At 47.1% G+C, this 22,032-nt stretch overlaps 1 protein-coding gene across 3 annotated transcripts in view; it reads left to right on the top strand.

The window, feature by feature from the left end:
• BCAP31 (B cell receptor associated protein 31) overlaps positions 1-22,032 on the top strand; it is an 86,702-nt gene that overhangs the window by 17,704 nt on the left and 46,966 nt on the right. For all 3 annotated transcript variants that reach the window (XM_073590925.1, XM_073590924.1, XM_073590922.1), the window contains exon 4: positions 4,692-4,836. In XM_073590925.1, coding sequence (XP_073447026.1) covers positions 4,692-4,836 — 145 coding nt within the window. The remainder of the gene's footprint in view (positions 1-4,691; positions 4,837-22,032) is intronic.

The raw sequence follows: 22,032 nt of genomic DNA, 5'->3' as shown, positions 1-22,032 counted from the left end.
GAGAAGATCCGACCAGACGCTTTCAAAGAGGAAAGCGTCTCGGCGTACTGTACCCGTTTGCTAAAGAGCTCACGGACAACTGGGCCGCTTCTCCCTCGGTGGACCCTCCCGTGTCCAGACTTTCTAATAATACGGTCCTTCCGCTGTCAGGTGTGGCATCTCTAAAAGATTCTAATGATAGGATCATAGAATCTCTAGCAAAATCTGCCTTCGAAGCGGCATCAGCAGCGGTATGTCCAGTCTTTGCTTCTTCTTGGGCAGCAAAGGCCATATCCACTTGGGCAGACGACCTTCGGCAGGGCATTCTGGATAAGGCACGACCAGAGCATTTGGCCGATCTCGCCAATCAGATTTCCCATGCGGGGGATTATCTGCTTTCTGCCTCCCTGGATGCCGCATCTTGCGCAGTTCAGGCGTCAAGTAACATCGTGGCAATCCGACGTACAATTTGGCTCAAGGCCTGGCAGGCGGACTTGTCCTCTAAAAAGTCTCTGACCAATCTGCCTTTTTAGGGAGTGCGTCTCTTCGGATCACAATTGGATCAGATTATTAAGGACGCTACCGGAGGTACGAGTTCTCTTCTCCCCTCCAAGCCTCGCAGACCTCCTCCAAGGCGTCAGTTTCGTCCCTTTCGGACTTTCCGCCGTTTCAATACGGAGGAAAACCCTTCCAACCAGCAAAGGCCACAGGCACGTCAGGAAAGAAAGAAGGTTTCCTTCAGGCCCACTCCGTCCTGGCGGTCCCACTCTTCCCAGGGAAGACCGTCCAGATCTAGATCTGGACGGTCTACATCCGCATGACTACCATCGGTCTCCCGTGGGTCCCTTCCAATTGGGAGGTCGACTTCTTTTCTTCAGCGACGTCTGGCTCGCCTCAGTAGAGGACGCTTGGGTCAGAGAGGTTGTATCAACAGGATACAAAATAGAGTTCATTTCTCTTCCACGGGATCGCTTCTTCCAATCCCGTCCGCCGAGGGATCCGGCCTTGGTCCCGGGGTTCTGTTCGGCCATCGCCTCTCTTCTCAGTTCCGGGGTGATTGTGCCCGTTCCCGAATCGGAACGCTTCACAGGGTTTTATTCAAACCTGTTTGTGGTGCCGAAGAAGGACGGGGCAGTTCGGCCCATTTTGGATCTCAAGTTACTCAACAAGAGAGTTCGCCTTCGCCACTTCCGGATGGAGTCTGTACGCTCGGTAATTGCTTCCATGGAGGAGCAGGAATTCATGGGTTCCATAGACATCCAAGATGCCTATCTACAAGTGCCCATATTTCCCGGACATCAGAAGTTCCTGCGGTTTGCGATTCACCACGAACATTACCAGTTCGTCGCGCTTCCTTTCGGGCTCGCCACCGCTCCCAGAGTCTTCACGAAGATTATGGCGGCGTTGATGGCCTTGTTGAGGATCAGAGGTCTCGTTCTTTTTCCGTACCTCGACGATATCCTGATCAAGGCTCCCTCCTTTCAACAGGCCCGCCTAAGTGTGGCGATCGTTCTAGACACCCTGTCCAGTTTTGGGTGGATCGTCAACCGGAAAAAGTCCTGTCTGGTCCCTACTCAACGCCTTGTGTTTCTGGGCCTTCTGTTCGACACTCGTCGGTCAAGGGTATTTCTCCCACAAGACAAGATTCTTTCCCTGCAGCAGGGCGTGCGATCATTACAGATCACACGATTTCCATCCCTCAGGACAGCCATGAGGGTCCTGGGGAAGATGGTGGCGGCGATAGAGGCAGTTCCCTTTGCCCAATTTCACGCCAGGCCACTCCAGCAGGCCATTTTGTCCAGGTGGAACAGGTCGGCTCTGTCTCTGGATCGTCCGGTTCGCCTTTCATGCCGGATCAAGCGGTCTCTCAACTGGTGGTTGACGTCTCCCCTCATTCTCTTGGGGCGGTCTTTTCTTCCCGTTCACTGGCAGATTGTCACTACGGACGCCAGCCTCATCGGCTGGGGTGCAGTGTTCCGCAATCACACTGTTCAGGGTCGATGGTCGACTCAGGAATCAGCTCTGCAGATCAATGTCCTAGAGATACGAGCGATCCATCTAGCTCTCGTCCACTGGGAAAGGCGCCTCAAGGGCCTGCCTGTCAGGATTCAGACAGACAATGCCACAGCGGTGGCGTATATCAACCGCCAAGGGGGGACACGGAGTGTCTCAGCTCTGGCGGAAGTGTCCAGAATTCTTCAATGGGCAGAGACCTTTGTTCCAACGATTTCCGCGGTTCACATTCCCGGCGTGGACAACTGGGCCGCCGATTTCCTCAGCCGCGAGGGTCTCGCGGCAGGGGAATGGTCCCTACATCCGGAGGTGTTTCATCTGCTCTGCCGTCGGTGGGGAACTCCGGATGTAGACCTCATGGCATCTCGCCTCAACAGGAAAGTCCCACAATTCGTGTCCAGGTCTCTGGACCCTCTGGCAGTGGGCGCCGACGCTCTGGCCGTCACTTGGTCACAGTTCGAGCTCCCCTACCTGTTCCCTCCTCTGCCTCTTCTTCCCCAAGTTGTTGAAGAAAATCAAAGCAGAGGGGATTCCAGTCATCCTCATCGCCCCGAATTGGCCCAGAAGGTCTTGGTTCGCGGACATTGTCAACCTTCTCGCGGACGCCCCCTGGAAGCTTCCAGACAGGGCAGATCTGCTGTCTCAAGGCCCGATTTGCCACCCCAATTCTCGGTCGCTCAATTTAATTGCGTGGCTGTTGAGACCGAGGTTTTGAGACGGGCAGGATTCTCTGATCGGGTGATTCATACCATGATCCGCGCCAGAAAGCCTTCTTCGAAGATCTATTACCGTACTTGGAAAGCCTATTTCTCCTGCTGTGAGACCAATGACATCGCGCCCTTGGTTTTTTCGCTCCCTTCTATTCTGGCGTTTCTGCAGGCAGGGCTGGATGCGGGGCTTGCTCTCAGTTCCTTGAAGGGTCAAGTTTCGGCACTGTCCATTTTATTTCAGAAAACGCTGGCCTCCCGGCCCCAGGTCAAAACCTTCCTCCAGGGTGTGGCTCACACGGTTCCTCCGTACCGAGCGCCCGTGGATCCTTGGGATCTTAATTTGGTTCTTCAGGTTCTGCAGGGTCCTCCTTTTGAACCTCTCAGGGACGTTTCCCTTTCCCTCCTTTCTTGGAAAGTGGCCTTTCTGGTGGCCATTACCTCCATCCGGCGCGTGTCGGAATTAGCAGCACTTTCTTGCCGCTCTCCCTTTTTGGTCCTTCATCAGGACAAGGTAGTTCTGCGGCCTCCGCCCTCTTTTCTTCCGAAGGTGGTATCTTCGTTTCACCTCAATGAGGACATTGTTCTGCCATCCTTCTGCCCGAGCCCAGCTCACCCTCGGGAGCGGTCCTTGAACAAGCTGGACCTAGTCAGGGCATTGAGAGTCTATCTAGCCCGGACGACTTCCTTGCGGAAGTCAGACTCTGTTCATCATTCCTGATGGGGCGAGGAAAGGTCACCCAGCCTCAAAGGCCACTATTGCGCGCTGGATCAGATCTGCAATTTTGGAGGCATACTGGGTCAAGCATCGAGTGGCCCCTCCAGGGGTCAGAGCGCACTCTACCCGGGCGGTTGGTGCCTCCTGGGCGGTGCGCCACAGAGCTTCCGCGCTGCAGCTTTGCAAGGCTGCAACTTGGTCATCGGTTCACACCTTTGTGAAATTCTACAGGGTCCACACCTATGCTTCGGCGGACGCCAGCCTAGGTAGAAGGATTCTGCAGGCTGCGGTGGCGAGTCCACTGGCCTGATGGAAGTTTGTTTCCCACCCCAGGGACTGCTTTGGGACGTCCCATGGTCTCTGTGTCCCCCAATAAGGCGAACGAGAAAACAGGATTTTTTGGGTTGCTTACCGTAAAATCTGTTTCTCGGAGCCTTCATTGGGGGACACAGCACCCTCCCATGTTCTACAACTCCTGTTCTTATGTTTGTCGGTTTGTTACAGTTGAGTTGTTTGTTCTGTTCTCAATCTATTCTGTTACTTCTACTGCTTTCTGACTAACTGAGGAACTTCCTGCCGGTCAGTGGGGTGTATACGGCGGAGGAGGGGCTAACCTTTTTTTGTGCATAGTGTCAGCCTCCTAGTGGCAGCAGCATACACCCATGGTCTCTGTGTCCCCCAATGAAGGCTCCGAGAAACAGATTTTACGGTAAGCAACCCCAAAAATCCTGTTTTTGCTGCTCGTGCTGCAGTTAAACAGACACAAGGTCCGTGGAAACACCCTGACATGTGCACAGGCCCATTCACTTGAATGGGTCTACACGTGTGTCGGGGTCTCCGGTACACGTGAAAACACTGACGTGTGAAAGAGGTCTAAGTATTATTTGATCCCTCTTCAGCCTAAGCTGACAAGTCACAGATAGCAGCTCTCCTCTCCCTGCACTTCCTGCTGCCGGAGCCATGCACGTGCTGGATGTCAGTTTTTTTTCTTGTGGTGTACAATGTTAATTTTTTCAAATGCAAGCCGCTTGAAAAACACGTCATGTGCAGATCTCACACTTCACAACGCACGGTGTGATATCCACGGTGGAGCAGCAGTTTTTTTTTGTTTTTTTTTCCCCCCCACACAGAATCCTTAGTGCGAATTTCTCTGTGGCTGTATATAATGGTGCCTATTAGAGGGATGTGTGAGGGCCTGTATCATAATACTGGAAACACAATGATGTGTAATGTCCATTTATATTTACTGCAGAGTCTTTTTTTTCTCCTACCAGATGCTTTCCGGGAGATCCAGAAGTATGGAGTTGGGGAGCAGGTGGACCTAAAGAACAACCCAATCGCCGTGGAACATATTCACATGAAACTATTCAGAGCACAGCGTAACCTTTACATTGCTGGCTTCTCCCTCCTCCTGTCATTGTGAGTAAAAAAGTCGCCATTGTGCTTACTGCACTGCATCAGAGGGTTCGAGATCACTTCTATATCATCCAGAGGTTCTGATGTCTGATTATTACACTACAATGGCGGAGCTGTAAGGTTATGTCCTCCATCTCCTCATCGGTGCAGTAACAGAGCTCCTTTCCAGGGTACATTGCTTTATGCTTGGTATTTCTAATATGACCACAGGGTGGCAGCATCCACTTGCCTAGAATGTGTGAGCCCTAGTTCTCAGAAATTCTGGAACAAAGTGACAGACGCCATTGTGTTATAAGTATTATTTATATAGCACCATTGATTCCATGGTGCTATACATGAGAAGGGGTTACATACAAGTTACAGATATCACTTACAGTAAACAAACTAACAACGACAGACTGATATAGAGGGGAGAGAGGACCCTGCCCTTTTGGGCTTACATTATATAGGATGGTGGGGAAGGAGACAGTAGGTTGGGGGGTTGCAGCAGTTCCGGTGTTGGTTGAGGTGATATCTCCAGTAGTGGTGAGGAGGCAGCAGGGTCATTGCAGGCTGTAGGCTTTCTTGAAGAGATGGGTTTTCAGGTTCCATCTGAAGGATCCGAGTGAGGTTGATCGCAGGACGTGTTGGGGCAAAGAATTCCAGAGGATGGGAGATATTCGGGAGAAGTCTTGGAGGCGGTTGGGTATGGAGCGAATAAGTGTGGAGGAGAGGAGGTCTTGGGAGGATCGGCGATTATGTGAGGGAAGGTATCGGGAGATTAGTTCAGAGACATATGGGGGAGACAGGTTATAGATGGCCTTGTAGGTCAGTATTAGTAATTTGAACTGGATATACTGAGGGAATGGGAGCCAATAAAGAGATTTGTGGAGGGGTAGCGAGGAGAGAGCTGAATTAGTTGGGCAGCAGAGTTAAGGATGGACTGGAGAGGTGTTATACCATGTGCTGCGCTCGGCTTTCATGGGAGGGAAACTGTAATGTGGCTGTTATGGCAAACACTGGGTGAACATACAAACTCCTTGCAGATGCTGTCCTTGGTGGGATTTGAACCCAGGACTACTAGTGCTGCAAAGAAATAGTGCTAACCACTGAGACACTGTGCTGCCCTTAGTGAAATGATAGTGATATCATAAGGGGAAAGACGGAAATTATTTAAAATACAGAAATAAGCCATACTTACCCCTTGAGTCTTGCAGTGATGACATCTAGTATGTGAATCCTGTGATCGTCTTCAGCTGTGATGTTTGCATGTACCCCATGTTACCACCGGGGTCTGTGATTGGCTGTAGCTGGCAGATGAATAAAAGACGTTATCATGTCTGTTACCTACAGGGACCATCAGAAGAGCTGGGAATTTAAGGGTTAACCACCACGTCACAGCCCATTTTTGTTTTTGCTCTCCTTCTTCCCAGAGCCATAACTTTTTTTTTTTTTTCCTGGCAGTGTGGCATGTGAGCATTTGTTTTTTGCGGGACAAGTTGTACTTTTGAATGACAACATTGGTTTTACCATATAATGTACTGGAAGATGGGGGGGGGGGGGGGGGAAATTCCAAGTGCGGTGAAATTGCAAAAAAAAGTGCAATTCTACCTTTTTGTTTTTTACCATGTTCACTAAATGCTAAAACTGACCTACCATTATGATTCTCCAGGTCATTATGAGTTCATAAATACCACACATGTTAAGTTATTTTTTTTTTTTATTTAACCCCTCTCTGCCATATGACGTACTACACAGTCCATGTGACCCGGCACAATTTAACCATGGGCTGTATAGTACGTCATGGCTATCGGCCACGCATAAGGGTGGTGTGCAGCCGGGTGTCGGCTGATTCTCACAAACCGCTCCCGGCACTTTAACCCCCGAATTGCTGTGAACGAAAACAATCGCCGCATTCTGGGAGCATGCAGAGGGCTAACAGACCCTCTCCTTGTGGATTGGAGACCCTGCGGCGTGACGTGGGGTCCCGTTGGCTGCCATAGTAACCCGATGTCGTAATGACGACATCCAGGTTACCAGAGCTAAGAAACTTCCAGTCATGCGCAGTGCATGTCAGTAAGTCTCAGGTCAGTGTGCAGTAAGTGCAGCGCTGACAGCTTCTATAGCATGCAGATGCTGCTTCATCTACATGCCATAGAAGCGATCAGCCTGCAAAAAATGATTATCCCATAGTGGGACAAAGTTTAAAAGTTAGATTAAAGTAAGAAATTTTTTTTTTTTTATCAACAATTGTAAATATATTTTTTAAAAAAAAATCAATATTCTATCACTAAATATTTGAAAATAAATCTAAACAATAAAAGTACACATATTTGGTATTGCTGTGTCTGTAATGACCCGCCCTATAAACCTGTCCCACTAGTTAACCCCTTTAGTGAACACCATAAAAACAAACCAGGCAAAAAACAATGCTTTATCATACCGCCGAACAAAACGGATATAAATAAATGTTACCGCTGAAAACGTCATCTTGTCCTGCAAAAAACAAACCACCATATAGCTCCAACACCGGAAAAATAAAGTTATAGCTCTCAGAATAAAGTGGTGCAAAAATTAATTTTTATTATATAAACTAGCTTTTATTGTATAAAAGCACCAAAACACAAAAATTATATAAATGTGGTATCGAATGACCCGAAGAATAAAACTGCCTTATCAATTTTACCACACTCGGAATGGTATAACACCACACACACACACCTTGTTTTTGTTCATTCTGCCTCCCAAAAATCAGAATAAAAAGCGATCAAATAATGTCACGTGCCCAAAAATGGTTTCAATAAAAACATGAACTCGTCCCACAAAAAAGACCTCACATGATCCTGTGGGCCAAAATATGGAAAAATTATAGCTCTCAAAATGTGGTGATGCAAAAACGATTTTTTGCAATAAAAAAAACATCTTTTAGCGTGTGACAGCTGCCAAAGAGAAAAACCTGCTATAAGGCCTTTCACACGTCCTGATATTTCCGGTACCCGAGATGTCAATGTCCGTGTGTGTAATACTTTTGGCACGCGTGTGCCGCATCAGTACCACAAGGATGGGCGCCAGGAAAAAAGCATTGCAGTAAGCACTTTTCCCCAGCGCCGGGTCCTGAACACCGCTCTCATCATTCTCCTCTGCTCTGCCGGCGATCGGCACAAGCAGGGGAGAATGATGATCATCACCCGGTGCTGGGGAACAGCGCTTACTGTAACGCTTCTTCCCCAGCGCCGATGCGTATTACATCGATGACATACATGTGTTGTGCGTATGCACGTGTGCTGGATGTTTTGTGGCCCGTGCTGACATTAAAAAACGGACATGTCAGTGTGTTTTGCCCACGGACACATTGTCTGTGGAAACGCTGACGTGCACAGACCCATTCGCTTGAATATGCAAATAGCGCTCCGTTCCTCCCCAAGTCTCTCCGCATGGCTGCCCAATGGTATAAAATTTTGTGACACACCCATGGTGTCAATATGATCACTACACCCCTAGATGAATTCATTGAGGTGAAGGTCGTAAAATGGGGTCACTTATAAGGGGGTTCTACTGTTTTGGCACCTCATGGGCTCTCCCAGTGTCATGCCACATGCAAACCATAACAGTAAAATCTGGCACTCCTTACCTTCTGAGCTCTTATGTCACGTGGGGCTTAGGACAACTAAGGCAGAAATACCCGGGGCCCCTGTGGTGTCCCTTTCACTAGGGGAAACCCTGTCTGACCCTCAACCCAGGGTTTTTGCTGAAGGTGCAAATGCCTGAGCCTCCACCCTTTCCTTATCTCCTGCTCAGCCCTGCACTTAACCCTCCACCCTCCACCCAGTGAGGAGACACACCACTAAAGCTCCCACACAAATAAGACAGACAGGGAGAACTTAAACTGCACTGCGCCGCACACACAGGAATATACAGTAATGTGAACAGGGCACAACTAAACACAAATATGGGAAGGAGAAAGGATAACGACGGATCATACGACACCAGATACGAATCTCTCTCTCTGCAACACCTCCACTCCAGACCGGAACCACTTGGTATGAAAACACAAGCTATAATCGGCGACGCCCATATGCCAGTATGACTATTTAAAGACCGTGGGCGTGACTAACCTTCCAACCTGGTCTCCATCAGGATTAACCCCCGAGAGCCTGAAGATCAAGCCGGCGCCACTGAGGCTATAGTGGCTGGAGGTGGAACTACCTCTGCCTGCCGGACGCTGTGGTGTGAACAGCGTCCGACATGACAGTACCCCGTCTTCTACGAGGGACCCCAGGGCCCTCAAGACTCATAGGACCCGGCTTGTCCGGATGACGACGGTGAAAAGAACTGACCAGCCGATCCGCATGTATGTCTGAGGCTGGAACCCAAGACCTCTCCTCCGGACCATACCCCCGCCAGTGCACCAAATACTGAAGAGTACGGCGTACTACTCGAGAGTCCACTACCTTGGCGACCTCGAACTCTAAATCGCCATCCACCATGACTGGAGGTGGCATCGGCGTCGTGTCCACTAAGCCTACCACCTTTTTCAATAAAGCCCTGTCAAAAACGTTATGTATTTTGTACACCGCAGGAAGTTCCAACTGATAAGCCACTGGGTTAATGATGGCAGAAATCCTAAAAGGCCCAATAAACCTTGGACCCAGTTTTAAAGATGGAATTTTGAGTTTTATGTTCTTCGTAGCTAACCACACCCATTCACCCACACACAGGTCCGGACCTGGCACGCGTCTACTGTCAGCCACCCGTTTGTACCTGGCACTCATGCTCAACAAACGCTGTTTCACCCGCCTCCAGACTGATGACAATTGGGCTCCTAGCTGATCCTCCTCCGGGACACCCCCGGAGTCACCCTGACGTAAGGTACAAAACTGAGGATGTTGACCGTACACACAAAAGAATGGAGACTCTCCTGATGCCTCTTGGCGGTGATTATTTAACGCGAATTCGGCCAGAGGAAGGAAAGTAGACCACTCCTCCTGGTTGTCGGACACAAAACATCGTAAATACTGTTCTAGATTTTGGTTCATGCGCTCAGTTTGTCCATTAGACTGTGGATGAAACGCCGATGAATGTGACAACTTGATCCCCAACCTTGAGCAAAAAGCTTTCCAAAACCTCGCCACAAATTGCGTACCCCTATCAGATACTATGTCAGACGGTACTCCGTGGAGTCTGACCACCTCCTTCACAAATACCTGAGCCAACGTCTTAGCATTGGGCAAAGAAGACAACGCCACAAAATGCGCCACAAATTGCGCCAAAATGCGCCAAGTCAGTGATAAAATCCATGGAGATTTCTGTCCATGGCCTATTGGGTATCCCCAGAGGCTGTAGCGTGCCAGCAGGACGGGTTCGGGGTGACTTAGCCCTAGCGCACGTGATGCAAGCTGCCACGTACGAGACCACGTCCTGCCGGATTTTGGGCCACCAGAAACGACGTGATATCAGCTCTAAGGTGCCCTTCACCCCTGGATGACCAGCCAGTACCGAATCGTGGTGTTCCTTCAACACCTTAAGCCGAAGATGCAGGGGTACAAATGACTTGTTGGCGGGAAGTCCTGGTGGTACCTCCTCTTGGGCCTCGGCAATCTCCGCCTCTACCTCCGTCGTGAGAGCCGAGACCACTACCCCTTTCTGGAGGATGGGTACCGGCTCTTCCCGAGGTTCTCCCCCCGGAAAACACCTAGACAAAGCATCCGCCTTGGTGTTTTTAGCCCCGGGACAGTACGTCACAAGAAAATTGAAACGAGTAAAAAACAATGCCCAGCGAGCCTGCCTAGGAGACAGACGCTTGGCCGACTCCAGATAGAGCAGATTCTTATGGTCGGTGATAACTGTGACCTGGTGAGCCGCCCCCTCCAAGAAGTGTCGCCATTCCTCAAAAGCCAGTTTGATGGCCAACAACTCCCTGTTGCCGATATCATAATTCCGTTCGGCCGGCGACAGCTTCTTGGAGAAGTAGGCGCATGGATGCATCTCGCTCAAGGACGAGCCTTGAGACAGTACTGCCCCCACTCCCACCTCCGATGCATCAACCTCTACCACAAAAGGTTTAGACACGTCTGGTTACACCAGAATGGGGGCTGAAGCAAAACTATTCTTCAGACGCTCAAATGCACGTATAGCCGCCTCAGGCCAGTTCGCCAGATCGGCACCCTTTTTTGTCATGTCCGTGAGCGGTTTGGCGACAGTCGAAAAGTGTTTTATAAATTTCCTATAATAATTCGCAAACCCAAGGAACCGCTGGAGTGCTTTCAGACTCTCCGGCCTCTCCCATTGCAGCACCGCTTGCACATTAGCGGTGTCCATTTTAAAACCGGCTGCGGACACAATATATCCCAAAAAGGGCAACTCCTGGACAAAAAATAAACATTTTTCCAGCTTAGCATAGAGCTGGTTCTCCCGGAGCAACTGTAACACCTGCCTAACATGCTCCAAATGAGTGTCCCGATCGCTAGAATAAATGAGGATATCATCCAGGTATACAATCACAAATCTCCCCAGGACATGAGCAAATACATCATTAATAAAATGTTGGAAAACGGCAGGCGCGGTGGTCAACCCAAACGGCATAACCAGACTCTCAAAATGACCCTCAGGAGTGTTAAACGCCGTCTTCCACACATCCCCCTGACGGACCCTTATGAGGTTATACGCCCCCCCTGAGGTCCAGCTCTGAAAACCATTTCGCCCCCGCTACCTGGTTGAACAAATCCGGGATCAACGGCATTGGGTAGGGATCACGGATAGTAATCTGGTTTAACTCTCGGAAATCCAGACACGGGCGTAACCCCCCATCTTTCTTCTTAATGAAGAAAAACCCCGCGGCTACAGGCGAGGACGAAGGCCGGATGTGTCCTTTGCTCAGACTCTCCGCGATGTAGTCTTTCAGAGCTTGCCTCTCAGGACCAGAAATATTAAACATCCTGGCCTTAGGTAATTTGGCCCCGGGTTTTAACCTAATCGCACAGTCATAGGCTCTATGTGGAGGCAGTTCTGTGCAACCCTTCTCAGAGAAAACATCCGCGAAATCCTTCAAAGCCTCCGGCAGGCTGGGCGTCACGGCGGACACACATGTGGCCAAGCAATTGTCTTGGCAGAAACCACTCCATTGTACTATGTCCTGAGTTTTCCAATCAATTACTGGGTTGTGCCTGGACAGCCATGGAAAACCCAGGACCATTTGAGCTGGGAGATTACGGAGGACCCTACATGTAACCGACTCAATGTAGGACCCCAATGTGGAGTTTCACCTCTGCCACAAACTCAGTAATCTCCCCTTGAGGGAGGGGAACAGCATTAATGGTCACCACCTGTATGGGGTGAGGAAGTTTTTCGATCTTAAACCCGGCGGTGTGTGCAAACTCCTCATCTATGAGATTGGTAGCGGAACCGCTATCCACAAACACTGATATAGGTAGCTCTCTGCCGGCGATAATAACCTTGGCAGGGAGCATACATTGAGATACCATCATGGAGGATATGCATACGCTCAGTTGGGTCTCCTCCATACCCTCTGAGCTTAACAGTTTTCCGCCGATGTGACCCTCTTAGGTAGTACCGGGCAAACGTTAACATAATGACCTCTTTTACCACAGTAGAAACATGCTCCGGGCTTCCGGAATCCCGGAGCGCGAGGCTGAACCTGTGCCACGCCAGCAATCTGCATAGGTTCAGGGGACTCATCTACTTCAACCACACCTGCACCTCTGTTTTCCCACAGAGGTAGCGTCTCCTGTGCCCCCTGACGAAAACGGCGATCAATACGTATCACCAAACTCATGGCAGACTCCAATGATGCCGGAGTCTCATACATCAGGAGGGCTTGTTTCACCCTCCCTGATACCCCATGAATAAACTGGCTCCGCAGTGCTGGGTCATTCCACTGTGTGTCTACAGCCCAGCGGCGAAATTCCGAACAATAGTCCTCTGCCAAGCGCTCCCCCTGGCGGAGGGCGCGGATTTTAGATTCCGCTAGAGCCAGTCGGTCAGGGTCATCGTAAATGAGCCCGAGGGCAGAAAAAACATTATCGACCGAATGAAATGTAGCAGAGTCAGCTGGTAAGGAAAATGCCCATGCTTGGGGGTCACCACTTAGTAATGACAACACCAGCCCTACTCGCTGGGCCTCATTACCTGAGGAGATTGGCCGCATGTGGAAGTATAATTTGCAGGCCTCCCGAAATACGACAAATTTGCTGCGATCGCCTGAAAATCGTTCTGGCAGCGGAAACTTCGGCTCTCCACCGATACCTGCAGATGCCGTTTGCACCTTTGCTACTACCAGGCCCTGCTGCTGAACTGTCCCTTTCAACTCGGAGACCTGTAAGGACAGCGCCGCCAACTGGCGGGTTATGGAATCCTTGGGATCCATGGACTCCTGAAAAAATGTGGGCCGATTATAATGTCACGCGGGGCTTAGGACAACTAAGGCAGAAATACCCGGGGCCCCTGTGGTGTCCCTTTCACTAGGGGAAACCCTGTCTGACCCTCAACCCAGGGTTTTTGCTGAAGGTGCAAATGCCTGAGCCTCCACCCTTTCCTTATCTCCTGCTCAGCCCTGCACTTAACCCTCCACCCTCCACCCAGTGAGGAGACACACCACCAAAGCTCCCACACAAATAAGACAGACAGGGAGAACTTAAACTGCACTGCGCCGCACACACACAGGAATATACAGTAATGTGAACAGGGCACAACTAAACACAAATATGGGAAGGAGAAAGGATAACAACGGATCATACGACACCAGATACGAATCTCTCTCTCTGCAACACCTCCACTCCAGACCGGAACCACTTGGTATGAAAACACAAGCTATAATCGGCGACGCCCATATGCCAGTATGACTATTTAAAGACCGTGGGCGTGACTAACCTTCCAACCTGGTCTCCATCAGGATTAACCCCCGAGAGCCTGAAGATCAAGCCGGCGCCACTGAGGCTATAGTGGCTGGAGGTGGAACTACCTCTGCCTGCCGGACGCTGTGGTGTGAACAGCGTCCGACATGACATCTGCCATGTGCCCAAACAGTGGTTTTACCCCCACATATGGAATATTAGCGTACTCAGGACAAATTGCACAATAACTCTTGTGGTCCAAATTTTTTCCGTTACCCTTGGGGGAAAAAAAATTGGGGGCGAAAAGATCATTTTTGTGGCCAAAAATTATTTTTTATTTTTACGACTCTACGTTATAAACTTCTGTGAAGCACTTTGGGTTTCAAAGTGCTTACCAGACAGCCAGATAAGTTCCTTAGGGGGTCTAGTTTCCAAAATGGTGTCACTTGTGGGAGGTTTCCACTGTTGAGGTACATCATGGGCTCTCCAAATGCGACATGGCGTCTGATCTCAATTCCAGCCAATTTTGCATTAAAAAAATCAAACGACGCTCCTTCCCTTCCGAGCTCTGCCGTGTGCCCAAAGGCTATGTACACGTTGCGGATTCCGCTGCGGGTTTTTCCGTGCGGAAAGCAGGTAAAGTGACCTGCGGTTTTCCTGCGTTTTGGTCTGCGGTTTTGCCCTGCGGTCTCACACCTCTACTATGTTAAAGGTGTGAAACCGCTGCAGAAACCGCCCAAACAGTTGACATGCTGCGGTTTGTAAACCGCAGCAAAACCCGCAGCGTGAGCACAGGGTTTTTGAAAACCCATAGGCTTTCATTGTACAGTACCATGTCAGCAGAACTGCTGCGTTTCCGCAGGGCCAAAACCGCTGCGGAAACCCAGCAGAATCCGCAACGTGTGCACATAGCCTAACAGTGGTTTACGTCCACATATGGAGTATCAGTGTCCTCAGGACAAATTGTACAACAACTTTTGGTGTCCAATTTCTCCTGTTACCCTTGGTAAAATAAAAAAAAATGGATGTGAAGTAAATTTTTGGTGAAAAAAAGTTGTTTTTTTTTTTTTTTTTTTTTTTTTCTTCATTCCAAAAATTCCTGTGACGCACCTGAAGGGTTAATAAACTTCTTGAATGTGGTTTTGAGCACCTTCAGGGGTGCAGTTTTTAGAATGGTGTCACTTTTTGAGTATTTTCTATCATCTAGACCTCTCAAAGTGACTGCAAATGTAATGTGGTCCCCCAAAAAAAAAGTAGTATTGTAAAAATGAGAAATCGCTGTTTAAGTTTTAACCTTCATAACAAAAAAAAAAGTTTGGGTTCCAAAATTGTGTTGATGTAAAGTAAACATGTGGGAAATGTTGCTTATGTATTTTAGGTGACATATCTCTGTGGTTTAAGGGCATGAAAAGTCAAAGTTGGAAAATTTCCTTTTTTTTCTCAAATAAATGCAAAACCACTATCGTGAAGTACATTATGTTACGAGAAAACAATATCAGAATCACCGGGATCCATGGAAGCGTTCCAGAGTTATTGCGTCATAAAGGGACAGTGGTCAGAATTGTAAAAAATTGACCCGGTCATGAACGTGCAAACCACCCTTGGGGGTAAAGGGGTTAAGTGGTGAAGACAATCCGAAGTTTGTTTGTAATAAAAAAAAAAAAAAAAATTTGCATCATTTTCTGATACCCATAGCGTCTCCATTTTTCGTGATCTCTGGTTGGGTGATGGCTTATTTCTTATGTGTCAAGCTGACGTTTTTAAGGATGCCATTTTGTGGTAGATACGATGTTTTGATCACTCATTATTGCATTCTAATGCAATGTTGTACCGACTAAAAAAAAAAAAAACACGTAATTCTGGCGTTTTGACTTTTTTTTTTTTTTTTTTTTCTCCCACATCACGTTGTTTACCTATCGTATTAATTCTCTTTGTATATTGATTAAACAGGCGATTCTAAACGTGGCGATATGAAATATGTGCGTTTATTTTCTCCTGCAGACCCCGAGTTGTCATGCCAACCCATCAGCAACCTACAGTCTTGTGACATGTGTGGGTTTTGTGACGTGCTCCTTTTTTTTTTTTTTTTTTTTTTATTTATAAAAGCTAGTGCAAGCAACCCAGTAACTGATACATCAGTGGAATCTGGGTTTACTTTATGTTGCTCTCAGATTAGGTGGCAAAACCCCCTGGTGATGGATTCCCTGTTAAATATAGTGCCAATCTCATTCTTTTTTTTAGAAACCTAAAGTCTACACTGATTGAGAGGTGACCGCATGACGTCATGTCCAAGCGCTGGTGACATAATTATATCAGCACATTGTCCATGGCCTCTCGCAGTGGGCAGGGCTCCTCACTCTCTGCATGTGGCTCATAGCCATCCAGGAGAGTGGGTTGCTGCATTTGCACATGGCCCTAATGGGTGTCCAGCAAGGCAATCATTGGGTACATGAGTTCTACAAAAGGGGCCATACTACCTGAGCGTTGGTGCCTCCTTGTGTGGTGTTTTTTTTTTTTTTTTTTTAATTCGTTTATTAAACCATAAGCAGGGTACACAATATACATACATGTACATGGTATATAAAATGTGCAGAATATACACATTCCATTATGACCTAAAATGCAGAACATACTTATGCTTACCAATTATAGTACAGAATATAGCAATGTCAATTAAAGCACACTGGTCTTTGTTATTGCTCAAAACGTAATACCTATCTAACTTCTAAACTAAACCTATATCTACAAGAACTACTATTTCGCAGCCTAGTTCCACACGTTTAACCATCTGTTATGTGACACCTCCAATCTACAAGGTAAGGTGAGAGGAGTTCCATCTCTCCCAAATCTTCTCGAATTTACCCGGGCATCCTCTATTTTGTTTACAGCGTGCATTCAATTGGGACGATAGAGTTCACTAAATTGATCCAGAACCCAAGAGAGGGGGATAAACCTCCCATCCACCGCAGTGCCAGTACCTTTCCGTGCCATAAACGGCGTCTCCCGTAAGAAAATCCCAGTATATTGATCCCATGTCTCCTCATCCCATACTCCAAATACACACACCAGCGGCTCAAGGGGAACGGGGACTTGCACCAGGGATGTTAATAATGAAGTCACCTCCCTCCAATATTGTGTAATAATGGGACACTGCCAGATCATGTGAATGAAATCTGCTTCCAAAGAATGGCATCTCAAACATTCCGATGATTGGTATCGGCCCATCTTAGGCTATGTGCACACGCTGCGGATTCACCTGCAGGTTTTTCTGCGCGGATCCACAGGTAAAACCGCAGGTAAAGTGACCTGTGGTTTTCCTGCAGATTAGCCTGCGGTTTTGCCCTGCGGTTTCACACCTCTACTATGTTAAAGGGGGAGGGGAAGACTAGATTGCATTGTCTACACCTACTGATCTCATATGTGACTGAAAGGCTGACCTTATCTGTAAATAACGAAAGAACTGGGATCTCGGAACATTGCATTTAACCTGTAGTTGTTCAAAGGATATCAGAGATCCATGATCATGTAAATCACTTATCGTATACAGTCATATGTTAAAGTTTGGGCACCCCTATTAATGTTAACCTTTTTTCTTTATATCAATTTTGTTTTTTGCAACAGCTATTTCAGTTTCATATATCTAATAACTGATGGACTCAGTTATATTTCTGGATTCAAATGAGGTTTATTGTACTAACAGAAAATGTGCAATCTGCATTTAAACAAAATTTGACCGGTGCAAAAGTATGGGCACCCTTATCAATTTCTTGATTTGAACACTCCTAAACTACTTTTTGCTGACTTCCTGAAGCACTAAATTGGTTTTGTAACCTCATTGAGCTTTGAACTTCATAGCCAGGTGTATCAAATCATGAGAAAAGGTATTTAAGGTGGCCACTTGCAAGTAGTTCTCCTATTTGATTCTCCTATGAAGAGTGGCATCATGGGCTCCTCAAAACAACTCTCAAATGATCTGAAAACAAAGATTATTCAACATAGCTTTTCAGGGGAAGGATACAAAAAGTTCTCAGAGATTTAACCTGTCTGTTTCCACTGTGAGGAACATAGTAAGGAAATGGAAGAACACAGGTACAGTTCTTGTTAAGCCCAGAAGTGGCAGGCCAAGAAAAATATCAGAAAGGCAGAGAAGAAGAATGGTGAGAACAGTCAAGGACAATCCAGAGACCACCTCCAAAGACCTGCAGCATCTTGCTGCAGATGATGTCACTGTGCATCGGTCAACAATACAGCGCACTTTGCACAAGGAGAAGCTGTATGGGAGAGTGATGTGAAAGAAGCCGTTTCTGCAAGCACGCCACAAACAGTCGCCTGAGGTATGCAAAAGCACATTTGGACAAGCCAGTTACATTTTTGGAAGAAGGTCCTGTGGACTATTGAAACAAAGATTGAGTTGTTTGGTCATACAAAAAGGTGTTATGCATGGAGGCTAAAAAACACAGCATTCCAAGAAAAACACTTGCTTCCCACAGTAAAATTTGGTGGAGGTTCCATCATGCTTTGGGGCTGTGTGGCCAATGCCGGCACCGGGAATCTTGTTAAAGTTGAGGGTCGCATGGATTCAACTCAGTATCAGCAGATTCTTGACAATAATGTGCAAGAATCAGTGACGAAGTTGAAGTTACGCAGGGGATGGATATTTCAGCAAGGCAATGATCCAAAAACACCGCTCCAAATCTACTCAGGCATTCATGCAGAGGAACAATTACAATGTTCTGGAATGGCTATCCCAGTCCCCACACCTGAATATCATTGAACATCTGTGGGATGATTTGAAGCGGGCTGTCCATGCTCGGCGACCATCAAACTTAACTGAACTGGAATTGTTTTGTAAACAGGAATGGTCACAAATACCTTCATCCAGGATCCAGGAACTCATTAATAGCTACAGGAAGAGACTAGAGGCTGTTATTTTTGCAAAAGGAGGATCTACGAAATATTAATGTCACTTTTATGTTGAGGTGCCCATACTTTTGCACCGGTCAAATTTTGTTTAAATGCAGATTGCACATTTTCTGTTTAGTTATTTTTCTGAATTCAAATGAGGTTTATTGTACTGAGTCCATCAGTTATTAGATATAAGAAACTGAAATAGCTGTTGCAAAAACCAAAATTGTTATAAAGAAAAAAGGTTAACATTAATAGGGGTGCCCAAACTTTAACATATGACTGTAAATATTGTATTGACTCCAGAGTTCGGTAGATGGGTGTTCAAGCAATGCCGGAAAATAGCCATTATTCCACAGGGGCATCTCAGCTATAATATCTCTAATTTCAATCACCTTTTTAATCTGTTTCCATACTGTTCGTGCCAGGCGAAGTAGGGGCAGCAAACGAGGGACATTTAGGCCATGTGCACACGATGCAGAATTCCAGTGGATCCGCAGCGGATTTTACCGCGCATATCCGCATTGTGATGTACAGTAGCATGTTAATCAGTAGAAAAAAAACCTCTGTGCGGACGCTGCGGATTTTTTCGCGCGGTTTTCTTGTGGTTTAAAATATGCAGCATGTCACTTCTTTTGTGCGGTTTTCTCCAAATCCGCAGGGGAAAACCGCACGAAAAAATACAGGTCATTTCACCTGCGGATTTCTTCAATTCTGCGCGGAAAAATCAGCAGGGCAAAAAAGTACGTGTGCACTTAGCCTCATTTTCTCCAACTCCAAAAAACCCAGCGGACAATCAGCCCGTGCAGCATGAAGCAAGTGATGTTCAGAATTAGGAAGGTGACCCCCGGGCATCCATTCATTTATATCTCTGGCCTGCCCAGCCAGATAATACAGAAAAAAATCCGGGAACGCTGCCCCCCTGCTCTTAGGCCTCTGCAGAGTGGTCAGCCTGAGCATGGGTCTGGTCTTCCCCCATATAAAAGATGTAATTTGGGAATTTAGGTTTGCAAAAAAGGACCTGGGCACCACCACAGCACTATGTTGAAGAGAATAACTGAGCTTAGGGAGTAGTATCATTTTAATTAAGTTAATACGTCCGGCCACTGACAGCGGGAGTTTACTCCAAATTGTAAACTTGACTTTGACCATCTCCAGTAGTGGGTGTATGTTAAGTTGCAAATCAAGTGTACTGCCCTGAGAAATATGGACACCTAGATACTTAAAACTGGATACAATGGGCAGTGAGGAGAGAGACTCAAGTTGTGGCATGGGGCAAGGGAGAGGCATCAGAGCAGATTTCTCCCAGTTTATATACAAACCAGAATATTTACTGAATTTATTTATAGTGGTCATCACTCTTGCCAGTGTTTCTTCCGCTCTGTCCATAAGTATCACCATGTCATCAGCATATAGTCCTATGGTATCTATCCTATCTGCGATTTCTATGCCCACAATATTAGGGGAGGATCTTATGCGTATTGCCAGAGCCTCGATCGCAAGAGCAAAAAGGGCCGGGGACAGGGGACACCCCTGATGCGTTCCCCTGTGTAGTGAAAAGGGTTCAGATATGGAACTTTTTACAATGAACCAGCCTCTGGGCTTCATATATAGTATACTAATATATTTTAAAAATCTATCGCTGAAGCCATATTTCTGTAAGCAGGCGTGGAGGAAGGGCCATTCAAGAGAGTCAAAAGCCTTGGCTGCATCCAACGAAGCCAATGCCCATTTATTGTCTGGCACCAGGGAGCTATATTGGACCACCGACTGAACTCTTCTAATAATAGAAGTGCTCTTGCCTGGCATAAAGCCTGTTTGGTCAGGGTGTATAAGTTCTAATATAATTGAATTCAATCTGGTAGCCAAGATCTTTGTAAAGATCTTATAGTCCACGTTCACTAATGATATGGGCCGATAAGATCCGCAATCTAACGGGTCCTTCCCCTCCTTTCTAAGCACTATTATATTAGCTTCGTAAAAGGTGTGCGGCATATGTTTGGATTTGGTGTCAATGTGCTGGGTGTATAACTATTGGGCAGTCAACCATTCTACCCTATTACCACTAGTCTGATCAGATATGTAAGCAGCCTCCGCATCTTTCAAACGTTACTCCACCTCATCATCCTCTTTTGAGGTCACTCCCTTAATATAAGAAAATTGTAGGTGACAAACATCCCCTGAGATATGCCTTAAGGGTATCCCAAAATAAATTAATATTCCGGGGTTCAGGGTGGGATGAGATGAAGCAATGTAATTGACCGATCGTTCTTTTTGGGTGATTTCACCAGTTTCAACCAAAAAGGGTTCAATTTCCATATTATCCTGTTTAACGGTCTGTATTTAAGTATAAGAATAACCAGTCTATGATCTGAAATCCCCCTGCTGCCATGCTCAATACTATCCACCCACATTGCCAGACTGCTGGATCCAAAGATATAATCTATGCGAGACAAGGAACGCTTAGTGGATGAATGATAAGTATATTCTCTCCTCTCGGGGTGACGCATTCTCCATAGATCCAGCTACTCACTACCTTCTATAAATTGTGAGAATTGGGATGCAGCCGGCGGCAGGGCCCCACTCTGCATACCATCGCCCAGTCTTAATTTGTCCAGACGGTTATTCATGACCAAGTTAGTCACCCATGCAAATGACATCTGCATCTGGATAATTCAGGGCAAAACTCAATGCCTTTTGAAGAATTGACATATTGGCAGGAGGGGGGTTATATATACACAGAATAACATATTTCCTAGAGTTGATCAGTGCATATACAAACACAAAACGCCCCTCAGGATCTTTCTGGACCTCCCTGGCTTCCCACCTAACATCCCTATGTATTAGTAATGAAACCCCTCTTGAATAACTGGTATGAAATGTGTGAATAGACCATTGTACCCACGGCTTTTGAACACGCCAAACTGTATCTCTGGTCAGGTGCGTCTCAACCAAACCTACAATGTGTGGATGATGTTGCCTAATTTGTGAGAACACCTTAATTTTCTTCCGGGGGGGTCTTTATACCTGTCACATTCAAGGTCATACATATTAATTCAGACCCCATTCTCACCCATTTGGAACTAACGCATGTTAGTGTTCAAACACGATTTAGAGATATCACACAGATAATAAAACTGCAATCCTAACAGTATAGGAGCAGAGTCCCACACTCCCAGCAAAAACTAAACATGGGGATACCATCACTGAGCTCATTGTCCGGTATTGTTGGTAACTGGATACCTGCCAAGAAGGTTCCAATTAGATCTTAATAGAAGGATACGGGTTAACAGCAAGTACATTAGGAATCCTTTGCAGGGGATCCCTTATGGGACCGCAGCCACTCAGTCGCCTCCGCTGGATCCGTGAAAAACAGAGGAGCCCCTGTGGACAACCTGACGTCGGGCCGGATAGATCATCGAATACATGATGTTTCTCTCTCTGAGCCTCTTCTTGATTTTGATGA

The sequence above is a fragment of the Dendrobates tinctorius genome, unplaced genomic scaffold (genome assembly GCF_039654945.1).
Source record: "Dendrobates tinctorius isolate UK_male_01 unplaced genomic scaffold, ASM3965494v1 ptg000120l, whole genome shotgun sequence".
NCBI lineage: Eukaryota > Metazoa > Chordata > Amphibia > Anura > Dendrobatidae > Dendrobates > Dendrobates tinctorius.
This window is presented reverse-complemented; position numbering and strand designations above follow the sequence as displayed.